At 38.5% G+C, this 18,643-nt stretch overlaps 1 protein-coding gene across 4 annotated transcripts in view; it reads left to right on the top strand.

The window, feature by feature from the left end:
- Positions 1 to 18,643, top strand: part of scube3 (signal peptide, CUB domain, EGF-like 3) — a 233,014-nt gene that overhangs the window by 150,745 nt on the left and 63,626 nt on the right. For all 4 annotated transcript variants that reach the window (XM_062053222.1, XM_062053221.1, XM_062053223.1 and 1 more), the window contains exon 5: positions 18,231 to 18,377. In XM_062053222.1, the coding sequence (XP_061909206.1) occupies positions 18,231 to 18,377 (147 nt within the window). The remainder of the gene's footprint in view (positions 1 to 18,230; positions 18,378 to 18,643) is intronic.

Raw genomic sequence — 18,643 nt, 5'->3', positions numbered from 1 at the left:
TAAACTTAAACAAAACTTGATCTGGGCAACGGATCATCACATATATGTTCCATTTAAACATTTTAAGATTTCATTATTACACAAATAAACATTTTTTTCCACATAGACACACACAAAAGTGCCAAAAATTGGTACCATAGAGTACCGGTATCGATGTCCAGTTACCAGGAGTACCGTGTCAATTTAAATGTAAAGGTACCCATCCCTATTTGTCGGAGATGTTTTGTAATATTATTCTGTGATATTTGCACCTGAAGAAATGCTAATACATTCGTTGAGGATTATGTGTAAATACTTTTATAACATGTTCTGGTTGTGTCCTAAATTACAGAATGATTAGCAGGATGAATATTACATTTTATTAATTAATAGGGAAGGTTAAGTTAAAAAGTTAAAATACCAATGATTGTCACACACACACACTAGGTGTGGTGAAATTTGTCCTCTGCATTTGACCCATCCCCTTGATCACCCCCTGGGAGGTGAGGGGAGCAGTGGGCAGCAGCAGTGCCACGCCCGGGAATCATTTTTGGTGATTTAACCCCCAATTCCAACCCTTGATGCTGAGTGCCAAGCAGGGAGGTAATGGCTCCCATTTTTATAGTCTTTGGTATGACTCGGCCGGGGTTTGAACTCACAACCTACCGATCTCAGGGCGGACACGCTAACCATCAAACATTGCCATGCAGAAATATGAAGACCATTCATTTGTACAACATTTAATGTACAGAATATCAGAAGCATTTATTTCGGTATCACAGATTACATCTGGGATAGGCCGCAGCCTCACGGTGACTCCAGAAGGGACAAGCGGTAGAAAATAGATGGATGGATATTACCAAACATCTTCGAAAATCAAAGCATGATCATAACAATTCACATTTTGTGTTATTTATGTGTCAAACTGTTATTTAAACATGTACATGTAGCTCCTCCTCTGAATGCAAGAGCTCCTAAAGCAGGAATACAAATTATGTATTTCTACAAAATACAAAATCTAGCAAGACACCAACACACAGTAGTCAATTTATTTAAATTATTGTCATTAAATCATGTTTTCTTTTCTTTCTTTCTTTATTTTAGTTTATTTCGAACATGAACACATTTACATCATAATACATCACACAATTTCATATCATTTCATTTACATCATGCCCGAAAAGGAGTAGGAAGAAGCAAAGCTTATTTAATCCTACCCCTTTCCCACTTCAAAGCATTTACAATTATATAAAATCATTTACTGACCTTTTTATATAATAAAATAACATCTATGAATTAGTATATACAACAGTTTGTAATATATAATTAATTAATTCAGTCATTATTAACATACTGAGATGAAGAATAGTTTCAATAAGGTTGGAAGTTTTTCTCAAAATTCTTCTTCTTTGTACTTTGTAAGCACTATTGATTTAAACAACCTCTTAAACTGGATCATGTCAGTACAATTTTTAACTTCTTTACTGAATCCATTCCATAATTTAATTCCACATACTGTTATGCTAAAAGTTTTAAGTGTTGTACGTGCATATAAATGTTTTAAATGATTTTTTCCTCTAAGGTTATATTTCTCCTCTTTAGTTGAGAAGAAATGTTGTACATTCTTTGGTAGCAGGTTATAGATTGCTTTGTACATCATTTTAGCTGTTTGCAATTTTACCAAATCACCAAACTTTAATATTTTTGACTTAATAAATAAAGGGTTTGTATGTTCTCTATATCCAACATTATGTATTATTCTAACTGATCTTTTTTGTAACATGGTTAACGAATGTAGCGCACATTTGTAGTTATTTCCCCATATTTATGCACAATAACTCAGATATGGTAACACTAGTGAGCAGTAGAGAATATGAAGTGATTTTTGGCCCAGGACGTGTTTTGTTTTATTCATTATTGAAATGTTTTTCGCCACCTTATGTTGTATGTTTTGTATATGAGATTTCCAGTTCATTTTATCATCTATTAATACTCCCAAAAATCTGGTTTCTTTTACCCTTTCGATGTCTATTCTGTCTATTTGTATTTGCGTATGATGCTCTTTCCTACTATTACCAAATAGCATTATTTTAGTTTTACTGAGATTCAAAGATAGTCTGTTTTTGTCAAACCATCTTTTTAATTTGTTCATTTCTTCTGTTATTATTTGTATTATCTTCTGTGTGTTCTCTCCTGAACAGAAAGCAGTTGTATCATCTGCAAATAAAACTAACTTTAAGTCCTTTGTAACTTTACAAATGTCGTTTATATAAAGATTAAACAATTTTGGTCCCAGTATTGATCCCTGCGGCACACCACAGGATATATCTAGCCGTGTTGACATATTTTCACCCATCTTCACGTATTGCTTCCTGTTGGTTAAATAGCTTCTTACCCAGTTCAATACCAAACCTCTGATGCCATATCGTTCTAATTTTTGTATTAAAATATCATGATTAATTGTGTCAAATGCTTTTGTTAAGTCCATGAATACTGCTGCCGCACATTCTTTACCATCTATTGCATTGGTAATTTCCTCTGTTATTTTAATTAATGCTATTGATGTTGAGATATTTGCTCGAAATCCATATTGGTTCTCCACGAGCGTCCCACTTTTGTTAATAAATAAATCTAATCGACTATTGAATAATTTTTCCATAATTTTGGAGAATTGTGGAAGTAATGAAACTGGTCTGTAGTTAGTAAACTGGTGTACGTCTCCATTCTTATAGATTGGTACGAATTTTGCCATTTTCATTTTGTCTGGGAATTTTCCGGTTAAAAATGATACATTGGTGATATATGCCAGAGGTTCTGAAATGTCTTCTATAACCTTTTTTATCGTTACCATATCTATTCCATGACAGTCGGTTGAAGTCTTGGATTTACAATTTTTTACAATTTTGATTATTTCTTCTTTTGTTACACTTTTAAGAAACATGGAATTGGGATTTCTGTCTATGAGCTGACTCAAGTCCTCAACTGACCCATCATCTGCATTTGGAATTCTTTGATCCAGATTTGTTCCGATATTAACAAAATAATCATTGAAACGTTCAGCTATTTGGGTCATATTGTCATTTTTTGTATGTCCATCTAGAAAGTACTGGGGGTAATCTTGAATGTTGAATTCTCCACATAAAAAGAGTACTTTTTGACTGATTCCATTGAAAGTTCCCTTAATCCAGTCTTCAAATCCTTCAATACTTGAGTTGGGTGCCCTATATATATAACTGATCAATACATTTCTATTTCTTTCATGACATATCTCAATGGTTATACACTCTAAAACATTGTCAATAGCCAGTGACATGTCTTTTACCACCTTGTAATGGAAGTCCTTCATCACATATACAGCAACTCCGCCTCCATTCTTATTTACTCTATTAATATAATTGAGTTCATATCCTTCTAGTCCAAAGTCCATTCCTTTTTTTGGATCCATCCATGTCTCTGATACAGCGATAATTTTGAAAGGTTCTTTAAACTGTTCCAAAAATAATTTCATATTGTTAAAATTGGCATACAAGCTTCTGCAGTTAATATGAATAATTGACAGTTTGTTATTGGAATTAATGTTGGTGTTGTACTGTACTTCTGTATAATATAAACAATTATTGTCCATGTGAGAAAAAAAATGTATGTCTGGATCTATAGTACTGTCCAATTCCATCCTGTTATAGTCAGTGCTGGAAAAGGTTATAAATTCTCTGTTTGATTGATTATTGTTTGTTTGTGTCATGGTTGTTTTTAATTTTTTTATCGTTATTGATATTTATCCAGCTCTGCTATTTTCCTTATGACTATTACTCTTGCTTCCTCTGGTGTTCCATTTAGTTTAATAAATATTTTGCAGTTTGCTGTCCATGTTTGTTGTATTTTTCCTTGTTTTCTTAAGCTACGTGCTTTTCTGGCTATGTCTGCGATTTTCTTTGTTAAATGTTCATTTATGTACACGTCTGTTCCTTTCAGCTTCCTCCCTTGTTTTAGTAATGCGGTTTTATGTTTCCTATTGACAAATCTCATTATTATTACTGGTGCCGAATTATCTTTCTTCTTATGGAGTGGGTGGCAAGCTTCCACATTTGCCATGTCCATGAATATGCCTTTTGACTCCATGAATGTTGCCACTTGCCTCTCTGTGGAGATGTCCAAATTCCCGGGCTCTTCTCCACCATTGGCGGTCACCGCCCGAGCATATGAACGGGGCTTAATATTAAGCCCGGTCAGAATAACGTCATTTATTCTTGTGTATTGTTCCAGTTCATCCACTCGGTCTGTTAATTGTTCTATTCGTAAAGTTTTTGCGTCATTCTCGACTCGTAGAATTTTTACCTCCTCCACCAGCTGCATAATTGTCTGTTGGTACTGCTTAATGGCTGATACCTCTGCTGTTAAAAATTCAAGTGATCGCCTTATCTCCTCACCTTCATCAGGAGAGAGCACCTTCTTTGGCCCCATGTTGATTTTGGCTGTTGCGGGTGTTTACCGCCTTCAGCCAAGGCTGTCCCCGGTCCCGTCGTTGCGAGGTGGTCCCGCTTCTGCTAGCTGCTGCTAGCCGCTAGCCGGGCCTCTCCCTCGCCGCTCTGCTGCTGTCACACGCCACCGCGCGAAAGCTGTCGCTCTCGCCGCCGTGAGGTGGTGGTCCCACTGCTGCTGGCTGCTAGCCGGGCCTCTCCCTCGCCGCCCCGCTGCCGTCACTCGCCGCCGCCGTCACCTGCCGGTCCCGTTTGTCCTTTTTGTGTTGAGCTGTTTATATAAATGCACAAAGTTTCAAATACATTTAATTAAAGCAAAATAATTGTCCGTTCATAGTGTTAAAAATGTAAAATCATCTGTGTAGGGTACACTTATTAATGATGAAAAATTATGTATATCTGCGATTAATCCCAAATAATTTTGAGATAACTATGAACAAAATGCAGTTAATCACAATTAAACATTTTACTCGTTTGACAGCCCTAATATATATATATATATATATATATATATATATATATATATATATATATATATATATATATATATGTATATAAATATATATATATATATATATATATATATATATATATATATATATATATATATATATATATATATATATATATATATATATATATATATATATATATATATATATATATATATATATATAATGGTCTTGCCGAGGGCTAATTATCTTTTTTTAGTGATTCTCACCGAACCTTCTCAAATTTGGTTTAAATCACTAGATTCACGCATCAATACATTTCTTTGGAAAACTAAACCTGCGTGAATAAGCCTTAAAACACAAAAAAACATTTGGGGGTTTAGAACTCTTGTTCCCATTACTTCCTTTCAAATAAACTACAATACATATTAAAGTGGATCAATCCCAATTTATTAAATAATTTATGGGTAGATATTGAACAATAATTCAGCCAGAAAATCTCAATTTCTAATTTGCCCTTATTTAGCCAAATTCTTTGAAAACACAACTGATTTAAACGTATAATTTTACGCATTATCTTAACAGCTTGGTGGGAATTTAAAAAAAAAAAGTGGCTCCCCTTTCACTCCCTGCCAATGTACGCCTATTTGGAATAATCCTGATTTTCTGCTTAACAAGAAACCATTGAACTTTCCAACATGGCATGATTAGGGAGTCAGATACCTTGAAGATATCATCAATTGAAAAAAAGTGTTATCTATTATAAAGACCTTATAACACAGTATGCAATAAATCCACAAAAAATCCCAGAATATATACAAATCACATTTGTAATCAGTATTCTTCAAAATATCTGCACCCAAAAGCTTTATCCAAATTATATGGTTTACAATCAAAAAAAGATAACACAATAGGTATCCCAACTTCCAAATGTAATTCAGATGTATCCACAAGCTGTGACAAAGAATTCTGGAAACAAATATGCCTCAATTGGGGGGCGGCGTGGCGAAGTTGGTAGAGTGGCCATGCCAGCAATCGGAGGGTTGCTGGTTCCTGGGGTTCAATCCCCACCTTCTACCATCCTAGTCACGTCCGTTGTGTCCTTGGGCAAGACACTTCACCCTTGCTCCTGATGGCTGCTGGTTAGCGCCTTGCATGGCAGCTCCCGCCATCAGTGTGTGAATGTGTGTGTGAATGTGGAAATAGTGTCAAAGCGCTTTGAGTACCTTGAAGGTAGAAAAGCGCTATACAAGTATAACCCATTTATCATTTATTTATTTATCAATACTACTTGTCTAAATAAGAATCCTAATTTACGACTAATTCAGTTCAAAATGCTTTATATTACACCGGTCAAAGGATGTTTAAAATTGGTTTAGCTGACTAAGATGTGTGTACACTGTTCAGATAATACGATAAATAACTACTTACACTCTATGTGGTCCTGTGTTCCAGTTAATAACTTCTGGTGCGGAGTGTGCGGTAACCTGTCACTAGCCTTAGAGATTCTTATTTCTACCTCCTCCTTACTCTGCCTGTTAGATGAGCGCTCCCCAACTGACTTTGATACAAAATAACATACCTCCTTATCATTGTATGAGGTATCGCCAAGAAAACTATTCTTATGAATTGGAAATCAAAAAATAATTTATGTATAAACCTTTACAAAAATATTTTATTAGATTATATAGTTTTGGAAAGCATGTCTACGGAATCAAAACAACAACTGACATAATTCCGATCTCCCTGGGCAACTAATTCATTTCCTAGAGGCGCCTGGATGAGATCCAGACGGGGGGCGGTGAGGTGGGTTCTGTCTCTGTTGGGGCGGGGGGGTGAAATTCAGGTATACGAGGCCCGGGCGATGGGTGGAATGGCTGGATGGAGTTGTTGGTTGTCTTTGTTGTTGTGGTTATGTTTGGTGTACTTGGGGGGTGGTTGTGCATGCATTGGGGTCTTTTTTTTTTGGTGACTGGGTTGAGTGACCCCGCAGTGAGCTTTCTTGGCGGAGCGGACATCGGGTGTTGTTTCTTGCTTCATGGGGGCCTTGGTGTTTTTGTTTGTGTGCTTGGATGTGTTTGGCTTCTTCCGTTTTGGTTTGTGATGTTTTGGAGTGTTATTTTTTGGATGGATGTGGATTGGGTGGTTGGTTGTTTCGTTTGTGTGGCGTTGCGAGGGTGTGTTTCCTGTTGGGGGGTGTCTGTGTCCGTCTGTTTCAGCTTTGCTCTGTGGGGTTTGTATTGATAACATGGTATGGCCTTTTTGTTTGATGTGGGTACTGTTGCCCGGTCGTGTAAGCGATGGTGTGTTTGTGCAAGTTTGGATGTCTCTTGTTTGCATGTTGATGTTTGGGCTGGCTAGTGGACTGGCCCTACTTGAGCTACATGGTTTTGTTGGCATGTGGTTGTTGGTCACGTCTTTTTGGTCACTTTGATGTGGTGCGGTGCTGCTGGCCTTCTGGGGCTTTGCAGCGGTTGTCCTTGCTACCGTTTGTTTGTGGTGCGGACACCTGTGGCTGCTGAGTCCGGTGCGAGGGGGTGGCCGCTATTGTAGTCGGAGTTGTTGGACTTGCCGGCTTCTATTATTGTTGTGTGGGTTGGCTTGTGGGGCTTTGCCCTCGGAGCCTTCTTGCCCCGCAACCCTGCAGGGGTTGGTGTCCCGGGCTGCCGTGGCCGGGCTGCATGTCCGGATTTTCTGGGTCCCGTCGGTCCCTTTTGTGCTTTGCGGACTGGTGTTGCCCCTGTAGTTGGCTTGCCCCACAGGGGCCGGGGTCCCTGGCTGCGTGTCAAGGTCCCTTGGGTCCCGCTGCCCACCCCTTCCGGATGCCTGTCTCAGTGAGGGCCTGCTGAGTCTGGTTCCCGCATGCGGTCTATCGTGGCGCTTTAGTGTGCCGTGTTGCTTGGTGTGGTTTTGCGCACCCAAACGCCATGGATGGAAATACACCTGACATCCGCTGTAATGATACCAAGTACAAGAGCATATTTCGTCGATACTACTATGATTACATCAATATTTTTTTTAGCATCACTAAATCTTTTTTCCTTTAAAAAAAATTATATTATGTTTATAAACTCAGGAAATATGTCCCTGGACACATGAAGACTTAAATTATGGCCATTGTATGATCCTGTAACTACTTGGTATCGGATTGCTAGCCAAATTTGTGGCTAATGTAAAGTATCAAACAACAGAAAAATAAGTAATTATTACATTTTAACAGAAGTGTAGATAGAATATGTTAAAAGAGAAAGTAAGCAGATATTAACAGTAAATGAACAAGTAGATTAATAATTCATTTTCTACCACTTGTCCCTTATAATTTTGACAAAATAATAGAATGGAAAATGAGACAATATGTTACTGCATATGTCAGCAGCTAAATTAGAAGCCTTTGTTTGTTTACTTACTACTAAAAGACAAGTTGTCTAGTACGTTCACTATCGTATTCAAACACAAAATTGCAAAAAGAAACATATGTTTAATGTACCATAAGATTTTTTGTGTTCCCCTTAATTTATACATTTTTGTACCGGTACTATTTTTACCAAAGTTAATAGTGTCCGCTCCTCTTCCCCGCCCCCATATGTTGTCTGTTCTTTTGTAATTCAAGTTGTTGCTTTTGAAGCGATTGTAATGTTGATAATAGAGGTAACTCTTATTATTTATTATCATTAGAGTTATTTCTATTGGTGTTTCTATTGCTCCATTTCCATCCATCCATCCATTTTCTACCGCTTGTCTTTTGTAGTGCAATAATGATCACTGTCATTTCTGTGTTATTACTATCTATTTCAATAAGTAGTTCTTTGTTTTTATTTTTGGTTTCCGGTGAATTGTAGCAAGCTACACTACAAGCTACATGGCAAAAGTAGCTTGCTAAATCAAAGCTACATTTAACGGTATTTCTATTTATGGGCCTACATGTATAATATCAATGTTAATGTAACTGAGAGTGTACAAATGGACCCAATAATTGTCCATTACTATGAACTACTAACATTTATCTGGGGACACAACTACCTCTAGAAGTCCCTGCACCCCACAGTATGTATTTATTTTAAATTGGTAAATGTGTTATACTTGTGTTTGCCTTTTCTTTGGCCCACCCTTACAATGTTATTCATTTTCTCTGCCTACTGTCAAAAAACAGCATCTATCTATATCTTGACCAATAAAACAATGACTTGTGTGTTGTTTGGGAACAATTGGTAATGGTTATGTGCAGTAAAACATTTCATGAACTCAACTCACCTTAATGTGTGTTTCTAAATTTGTAAGGGAAGTCTTAGATGAAGAGAGCAGTTTTGTTGTATCTTATGGTTTGGTTTAAACAATTAAAAACTAAGGTTTTGGGCATTGTTTTCTCTAAATGCATACATTTGTCTAAATATGGCCAAGGACACGCATTATTGTGGGTTTCTTGGACGTCGTCTTCATCACCAAAGAAAAAATCTAATCTGCGGCAGAGAATCCCTTTTTTTGAAGCGTCCCTGTGTCTCTGACTCCCTCGTCGTCATGGGACATGAGTGCGTGTCTGTGATGATTTTGCTTCCAGGTGTCGATGACCCGCCTTATCTTGCCTCTGATCGGCCAGTCTGTAATGTTTCGCCCTAACCTTAGCCAATTGTGACTCATCAAGTGAACACCAACCAATTTTCATGGATTTTGTCTTTATCAATCAATGTATTTATTCAGCCCTAAATCACAAACGTCTCAAAGGGCTGCACAAACCACAACGACATCTACGACATGTATGGATATGTTCATTCATACAGGTTATTGTATTCACAGTCCATTTTCTCTCTTTGTAGCTTGTAGCTTTGATGTAAGCTACAAGCTACATGGGTCTAAAAGTAGCTAAGCTACAGGAAAAGCTACTCCTTCAAAAAGTAGCTAATCTCGTCCCCACAATTCCTCCCTGTTTTCTTTTTTTTAATCTTCTTTCTATCCCCTCCTGCTCCTGTTCAATTGCGCCAAACACTAAATAAATACATTTCATAAACTCAAATACAAATAAGGCAAAAAGAGAAGTATCCCACACTTCTCTTTTGTAAAGCAATTCTGTACAGCCGATATGGGCATCTACATCAACAATATGATGTACTTCAGTGGCTGGACAGGACATGTTAAAAGTGAAATGAAGTGAATTATATTTATGTAGCGCTTTTTTTCTCTAGAGACTCAAAGCGCTTTACATCGTAAAAACCCATTATCTACATTTAAGCTACGTTTAAATCAGTGATGTCAAGGGTAACGTGTCTTGCCCAAGGACTAAATGACAGTGACTAGGATGGCGGAAGCTGGAACGGAAACCTGGAACTCAAGTTGTTAGCATAGCCGCTGTACTAACTGAGCCATGCTGTCCCATAATAAATAAATACAAATATTTAAAAAAATAAAGTGCCGAAGTCCTCCTAGACCGGGGGTCGGCAACCCGCGGCTCTAGAGCCGCATGCGGCTCTTTAGCGCCGCCCTAGTGGCTCTCTGGAGCTTTTTCAAAAATGTATGAAAAATGGAAAAAGATGAGGGGAAAAATATATATTTTTGGTGTTAATATGGTTTCTGTAGGAGGACAAACATGACACAAACCTCCCTAATTGTTATAAATCACACCGTTTGTACTAAACATGCTTCACTGATTTGAGTATTTGGCGAGCGCCGTTTTGTCCTACTAATTTTGGCGGTCCTTGAACTCACCGTAGTTTGTTTACACGTATAACTTTCTCCGACTTTCTAAGACGTGTTTTATGGCACTTCTTTTTCTGTCTCATTTTGTCCACCAAACTTTAACGTTGTGCATGAATGCACAAAGGTGAGTTTTGTTGATGTTATTGACTTGTGTGGAGTGCTAATCAGACATATTTGGTCACTGCATGACTGCAAGCTAATCGATGCTAACATGCTATTTAGGCTACCTATATGTACATATTGCATCATTATGCCTCATTTGTAGGTATATTTGAGCTCATTTAGTTTCCTTTAAGTCCTCTTAATTCAATTTATATCTCATGACACACTATCTGTATGTAATCCATCCATCCATCCATTTCCTACCGCTTATTCCCTTCGGGGTCGCGGGGGGCGCTGGAGCCTATCTCAGCTATGTAATATGGCTTTTAATTTTTTGCGGCTCCAGACAGATTTTTTTTGTATTTTTGGTCCAATATGGCTCTTTCAACATTTTGGGTTGCCGACCCCTGTCCTAGACTTATTGACTACAACTTTGAAGTAAAACTAAATAAAAAGGATGGATTCACGCAAAGCTCTTTGGGTAAACCTGCGGCATATATGGAGATATCTGCTTACGTAACGAAGGTAAAATACGCCATTTAAGTCTCAAATATCTCAAGTCTCAAGAAAGCAAGATTGTTTTGTAAAAATCTCTGCCATGCCTCTATGGTTTGATTTCACATTTTCAGGACTTATGGAAATCCCAGATACACAAAAACAGGTGTCAACGGGTAAGACAAGTTGGTTTTGCATAATAGAACTCCTTTCAAATTTAGGAGCGACTTATATCCAGCCTATTGCTTTCTGTTACCTCTAAAAAAAGGAGTTACACCACCATCTTAAACACAACTTTTAGAAGCGCTCACACAGCATAGTCAACAGTAGCTCATGGATGATTTCTGACCCACTGGCTAGTTGGTCACTCAGTGTGACCATCTGTGTCGCTCTCAGCCGGACCAAATCCGGTTCAGCTCCTTTCCCATTCTCCTTTCCATACGCTGACATTTTTATCCCCCTATTAAAACTTTTAAGGGTCCATTATCTAAGAGCAAGGAATGCTGCTTTAATAGTGTAGCGGTTCCATGCTTAGGCCTCTTCTTTTCAGTTCCTAACCAACCAGCACTTCCTAGCTGCTTAATGTCCTAGTCGAAAGACCGTCTCTCCTCTCAGACATATGACAGCAGCTCAATGTGGCCCATGAGCCCTCTTTTCAGTACTCCAACCACTCAGAGCAGACTATAAACTCTTGGCATGCTTTGCACTACTTCAGCCTTATTGTTTCAGCCTCTCTACTACATGCTTCTTAGCTTTTACCAAAGCCTGCAATGAAGCGTTCAAAAACCTATGGCTTCTTTCGATCTTTTGTTCCGAGATCACCTGGAGATGGAACTTTGATTTTCTTAGTCATACTCCTCGTATGATGATTATTCTATTATAAATAAAACCTGTTATTGTTTACCAACACGTTGCTCACAAACCACACATCTTGAGAAACTGCTTTGGATATTGATATATTTAGCAGTCAATCCCTTCACACAATAAGCCCTCAAGAGTTGCCTCCTTCAGTAAATCTTTAAAAACTGTTTTGTTTTTCTGGCCCACTCTTGTGGAGAAAGGCAGCTGCATGGAATTGTTTCTACCGGTAGTCTTCTTTAGCTGACCTGGATCATCACTCATGGTCAAGTGAGACAGAAAAAGAAAAGAAGAATTCAACACTCACTTTCTTGCCAATGTTTTATATTCATATCCCTCTGGATTGTTTGTTTTTTAATTACCACCATAGTTAATTAGATTTCGGGCAAGAAACATGTTGCTATATTATTGGCCTGAAACAACTAGCTCTTGAAAGGCAGTTACTATGAGTGTTTTTCAAATATGTGTGTTTATTAGAAGAAAAAGCTTGAGAACAAGCTGGATGCTGAGATAAATGTTGCGTATGGTGAATGACACAAGTTTGATTGGATAATTAAGCTTTTTTGATGCGGGTAACTGTGTGTACCACTATGTATTAAGATCAATATGCTTTTAATATAATGACAAAATGTTTGCATAATATATTGCTTATAACCCATGCAGCACAGTAGCTCAAGGTCAATCAATTGAATCCAGCCTGCAGCCTTTAAGTCACTGGCAGCACTGCCTAACCATTCGACCACGACTGCTCCATTTATATGTTATTGGTTTAGTCTGTGCAAGCGCAGGAGCATGGAAAAGATCGTTAGGGAAGTCTCACAGGCTGTGCTTTCCAAACAAGCAGCATATAACTTATCACCATATAATTGATTTGCTGTGGCGCCACACATACAAAAATGTGTTACTTTTGGATGCAGTTGTGCTAGTTTGACGCGAGAGTGGTATCGTTGTCCTTATCAGAGGGGAGAACATTTCTACCAAGATCGAGGAGTCATGCCATTAGCTACACAGAAGGAATTCATTGGCTTTGAGCAGTGCTTTGGGTTCAGAGGTCATGGCCTGGCCTGGGAATAAAGATGTTAATGAGGGAACACTTAGTTGCAGTGTTCGCAGTTATTTATGTGCGTTGTTTAAATGTCATCTCTGCTCCTTTAGGTACTTGTTCCTCCTCAATTCTAACATGTTGGACTCCATGTCTAAGAAGTCTGTGAGTTGTGTTAGCTTCTACATACAGGCGTGTGTTTTGATAGCCAATATTATTGTTGAAGTGAATTGTTCTCCGTATCTTGAGTTATTTTTCTCTCTCACTTTCCCATCCACATTCATGTTAGACATTTTTATTTCTGCGTTCCATCATTCAGTAATGATAAAATAGCTGGAGAGAACTGCACAGTGTAGATGATCACTGGGTTTGGCCCGGGAGAATAGGTCTGTTGTGTCAACACAGTGACTTTTATTGGTCCTCAGAGAGATTAAAGCCTGGGTACTGGCCCCACACTGGCATGCTATTTAGGGATAGGTCTGTAGCATTCGTGTAGCAAGGTTGTGTAAAAATGATGAAGGGGCATTGAGAATTTGGGATGCATGATGACCTCAGTAAGTTATTTTCAGTCCACCGGGGTTACTTGGATGGAAATTCTAACCTATATTACATTCTTAGATTTGTCATTTGTTTTCTCTCGTATGTTTCTCATCGTAGACCTAAGAAGACACTATTTAAACCCTGTTGCCATGATGCTCATTCATGGTGGCATTTGTAGCTGCCCTTATTGTCAGTCTATAAAGAACTATAGGATCAAGACTAAGATCATGTCCACACAAAAACAGACATTCTGTAAAATGTGCAACATTATCTTTTTTCTTAAACCCTATTTAACAACAGAAGAAGTGATGTACTATTGTGTGTTGTTTCATTTCAGACAAGCACAGGCGATTAACAAAAAAACCATTCATGATGTTTGCTGGGCTCATGTAAGTGTGCATTGACGTTGAATATACTCGTTATTGCACATCTAATATACCGCTATATTGCCTCCAAAGACATGCACCTGGGGATAGGTTGATTGGCGACACTAAATTGGCCCTAGTGTCCAGGGTGTACCACGCCTTCTGCCCGAATGCAGCTGGGAGAGGCTACAGCACCCCCTGCCACCCCGAAAGGGACAAGCGGTAGAAAATGGATAGATGGATGATCAAGAGTAGCATTTTTTGGGTGTGTGATTGGACAAAATGTACATTGTAGCTTGGGAAAGGGTTTTTGTGTGGACATACATTGTTTTGAAACAACTCTTAGGTTGATGGAGATTATTTTAACACTGGAGGTGTCGTTTTATGAAAATATTCATGTTGGTGTGGCCATACATAGCCTAAAAATATTAATAACCTTCCAACTGTTCTTGACACATATAAAACAAGATGTTTTATTGAATATATATATATAAAGTTGTTCTCTGTCAAAAGCCATGTTTCCACTAAGCAGTCCAGTTACATTCTGTACAAAACGATACAGTTAAAGGGGACCTATCATGTTTTTCATTATTTCGGACTTATACATACTCGTGGATACTCGTGTTGAATAGTCATCAAATTATCAAATCTTTAGGTTCATGCACTTTGGCGTCAGTTTGCACGCAGTTTTGGATGCCTCTGTTTGCGGGATTTTGCAGTCTGTCTACGTAGTGACATCACAGGCTGTGATGAAACTGTGATGTATGTCCATCCATCCATTTTCTACTGCTTGTCCCTCTCGGGGTCGCGGGGGTGGCTGGAGCGTATCCCAGCTGCATTCGACTGGAAGGCGGCGTACACCCTGGACAAGTCGGCCCCTCATCACAGAGCCAACACAGATAGACAGACAACATTCACACACTAGGGCCAATTTAGTGTTGCCAATCAACCTATCCCCAGGTGCATATCTTTGGAGGTGGGAGGAAGCCGGAGTACCCGGAGGGAACCCACGCAGTCACGGATAGATCATGCAAACTCCACACAGAAAGACCCCAGGGATCGAACCTAAAACCTTCTTATTGTGAAGCACCAGAACTAACCCCTCTTCCACAGTGCTGTCCGTGATGTACATCTTCAAGACATTTATTTAACAGTGTAATTTTTTAAAAGATAAAAAAATATGATACTTTGAAGGGTGGGACATGGTATAATTTGTAAGCTGGGAACGCCTCCGTCAACGAACAATGACTGTGGAGCAAACTTTACGCAAAATTTGCACCAAAACATATCCAATACTTATTTTTTAGACCCCGAGGAAGTATTTTAAATATAGATTAAAGTCATTATAGGTCCCCTTTAGGATTAGTTAACCCTGGTCGGGCTCAGGAAAGGTGTAGAACAGGGGTGTCTAAACCTTTTGACTTGCGGGGGCCAAAGGCAGACTGCATGCATAGTAACAATATATATATATAGACACACATTAAAAAAAAATGATATAGCCTATACAGATATGTGTACGTATATACATATTAATATAATATTATATACATACAAACAATACATATACCATATACTGTATATACATTTATACAGTACTGAAGTTAGTGTAGTGATATACATATTAAATATATCCATCCATCCTTTTTCTACTGCTTGTTCCTCTATGTAATGTAATTAGATAAATTAACTAAATCAATTTGGTATCTTAAATCACAACACTAACTTTAGTTGTAGCTACAATTTTAAGGTGTGCTGTCTCATTCAAAATGTCTGTGTGCTCAAGTGTACCCGTTTTTAAACGTAATCTGCGACCGCAATGATTTAAGTCTGCATATTAATTTCATACCAAATTGAAGAGGGAAGTTTGCCAAACATGTAAGAATACAGCACAACCTGCGATAAAGCCCAATTTTCAAGGGTAATTGCCTACACGCTGGTTTCGTCACTTACTGTCAACAAGAAAAGACGCATTAGGGTTTTAGATCATTTTGAAGCTTTTTTGACTACTGATTGTGATAACAGACACAGGAGAGTGAACTGGCATCTTTGAACTGCTTTTGTTCCATTGACAGGCACAGATTCGCTGAAATAAGGCGAATTGAAAGAGCCTCAAGCCAACGGCCCCAACCGCAATTCAAAGCTTATAGGTGACACATTTTTCAAGCTGTCTGACATAATTTCTTCCTGGATGTTACAGAAAGTATGCGAATGCTGCCTCTTCTTTTTTTGATGATATATTAAGAATCCCATTTGTCGGTATATTTCCACACAGTTTGGAATTCTTGCAGAGATATCTTTTCTGTCATCTTCATGTCCATCCATCTCTGTCGCATTGTTATTTGATGGAATCACGTAACATGAAACTCGCCGCGCTCCTTTAATGAGCCCACACTTGGTCGTTGCAGTAGTGAAAACAAACAAAACGGAATAGATAAGACGTCGGGAAAGAACGACAAAAACTAGATTTCACAGCAAAAAATAGAAGTTTTGTAAGCTAAGCAGAAGAGATACACCTTTTACAAGCGACCAACACTGCACAAGGAAGAGAAAGGCATTTAGAGTTTGGGGAGATGGCGTGACCGCCTAAGCGCTGCAGTTCAGTGCAGTTTCACTTTATTTCGAACATGCATACGATACAATGTAATGCATCACATATTTCCAGTTGTTTCATTACAGCACGTCCGAAAATGGAGTAGGAAGAAGTAGAGCAGTGAAAAAAAAAGCAACTTTTCTCATGCAGGACAACAGCAGTTTGAATAATACTAACTACTTCACTAATTAGTTATTTAAAAAAACTACTAAATACTGGTATCATATGTCTATATATTGTATCTTCTGATGTAGTTCTGTTGTAGTTGATGAAATAAATAAACCAAAAAGGCTAATACTGATATAAAGAGGCCGATACCAATAAACGTCAAAATAATCGGCGCCGATAATCGGTCGATCTTTATCAAAAATTGTCTACTCAAGAATCTTAATCAAATTAAATTGGGAGTTGTTAAATGATTTTACAGAATGGCAATGTTAGTTACTGTCAATAAATATCATAGCATTAGAGAAGAAAAGCAGCATGTCATTCATAAATTAGGAAGTTGAAATAAACAGGTCCCATGGACTATGTTCTCAAATTAACCTATAAAGACTCGAGACAAAGTAAAAACCTATGTTAGCTGGAGTTAAAGTCTATAAATAAGTAATTACGCCTATATTTCAGTCATGCTGAGATTGTTCTCCTGCTGTAGCCCTAGAGCCATAAACTGTACGACAAGCCCGCATGTGTCTCAGGAGTTAGAATTCACAAGGTTATACAAGCTTTTAAAGGTTACGATGCACACGTGAAAATTATTAAAACTACAGGAAAAGTGGTTCATTGTTGAAGTCAGACCTTCAAGTGCCTTTCGGAGCGGTAGCAGATTTAATGAGACATTAATGGAGATATCTTGGTGCTCGCTGGCTCCCCTGCGCATCCCGAGAGGAAGTGAAGGAGAGTTGATCTGTTTGGTTTTTAATGAGCCAGGGAGCTGGGGTTTGTCACCGCATCTGTGGCAGCAGTAGGGTTTCACAAAGAATACATCAAGTATGTCAGTCTTCTCCAGCCAAGAATGTTGTCTTGATTACGGCGCACAGCAAAAGAGTGAGAGAACGACTCACGTTACAATTCATAAAAGTCCCAAGATGCATAGAGGGGGTCGTCTGTGGCCCTTCATCAAGCATTTATACATCATGGAGACAATGGAGTCTCTTTTCATGCCATGTTTAATTAATTTGTGACTAAAGAAGTGCCATCAGTTCATTTTTATCTCACTGAAGTACACTTTAACCTTGATGACATACGGATAAAATATAAAATGTTGGTCTCTTTTAGCAAGTTTTTTTTTTTTGCTACTTCCTTTGTTTTCTCTATGGGGATTACCTCAATTGAAATTACAAGTCTAAGGAGCTCTATCCTTTTTCCGTAGGCAGCCTCCTTTTTATAGCCTGAAACAAGAGAGCGTGTTCCAACAAGTGCTTGGATCTTTGCGAAGGGGTGCTGTGCATGTCAGTCACCAACAGTAGGCAACAATGTGATTTTAGGGTGCGTGACAGGCATGTGAACATTTTACCTCTCATACCAGCTCTGATCAATAGTAAGTTGTAGAACAAAATTGTCAGCTGCGTAAAGCAGCGTGAAATCGGTGTAATTTTCAAAGGGGTAACATTTCTCTCCGTGTTATGGTTTTCTTCACAGTGCGACCCGAAGGCGCGAGGGACGGACCCACCTGCATGGACAAGAACCATGGCTGTGCACACATCTGTAGGGAAACGCAGAAAGGTGGCATCTCCTGTGAATGCCGACCTGGATTCCAGCTCACCCGCAATATGAAGGACTGTAAATGTAAGGTTTACCTCATTGTTCTCCTCCTTGGAAGACACACGGACACTTGAAAGACGGGAAAGGATGTATAGGCTAAACATGAGAAGGTGGTGCCGATGATGGGTAATTGCTCTAATTCCACAAATGCCTTTAGAACAGATCTACAAAATGCAATCTTCTGAATGATCTCGGTCAAGAAAAACATGGTTGTTAAATAAGGGGATGATCATTGACACAACTAGGGCAAGTGGGGACCACTCTGACGGACAGCGCACACTTCCTGTTGC

This window comes from Entelurus aequoreus, linkage group LG07 (genome assembly GCF_033978785.1).
Source record: "Entelurus aequoreus isolate RoL-2023_Sb linkage group LG07, RoL_Eaeq_v1.1, whole genome shotgun sequence".
Taxonomy (NCBI): domain Eukaryota; kingdom Metazoa; phylum Chordata; class Actinopteri; order Syngnathiformes; family Syngnathidae; genus Entelurus; species Entelurus aequoreus.
This window is presented reverse-complemented; position numbering and strand designations above follow the sequence as displayed.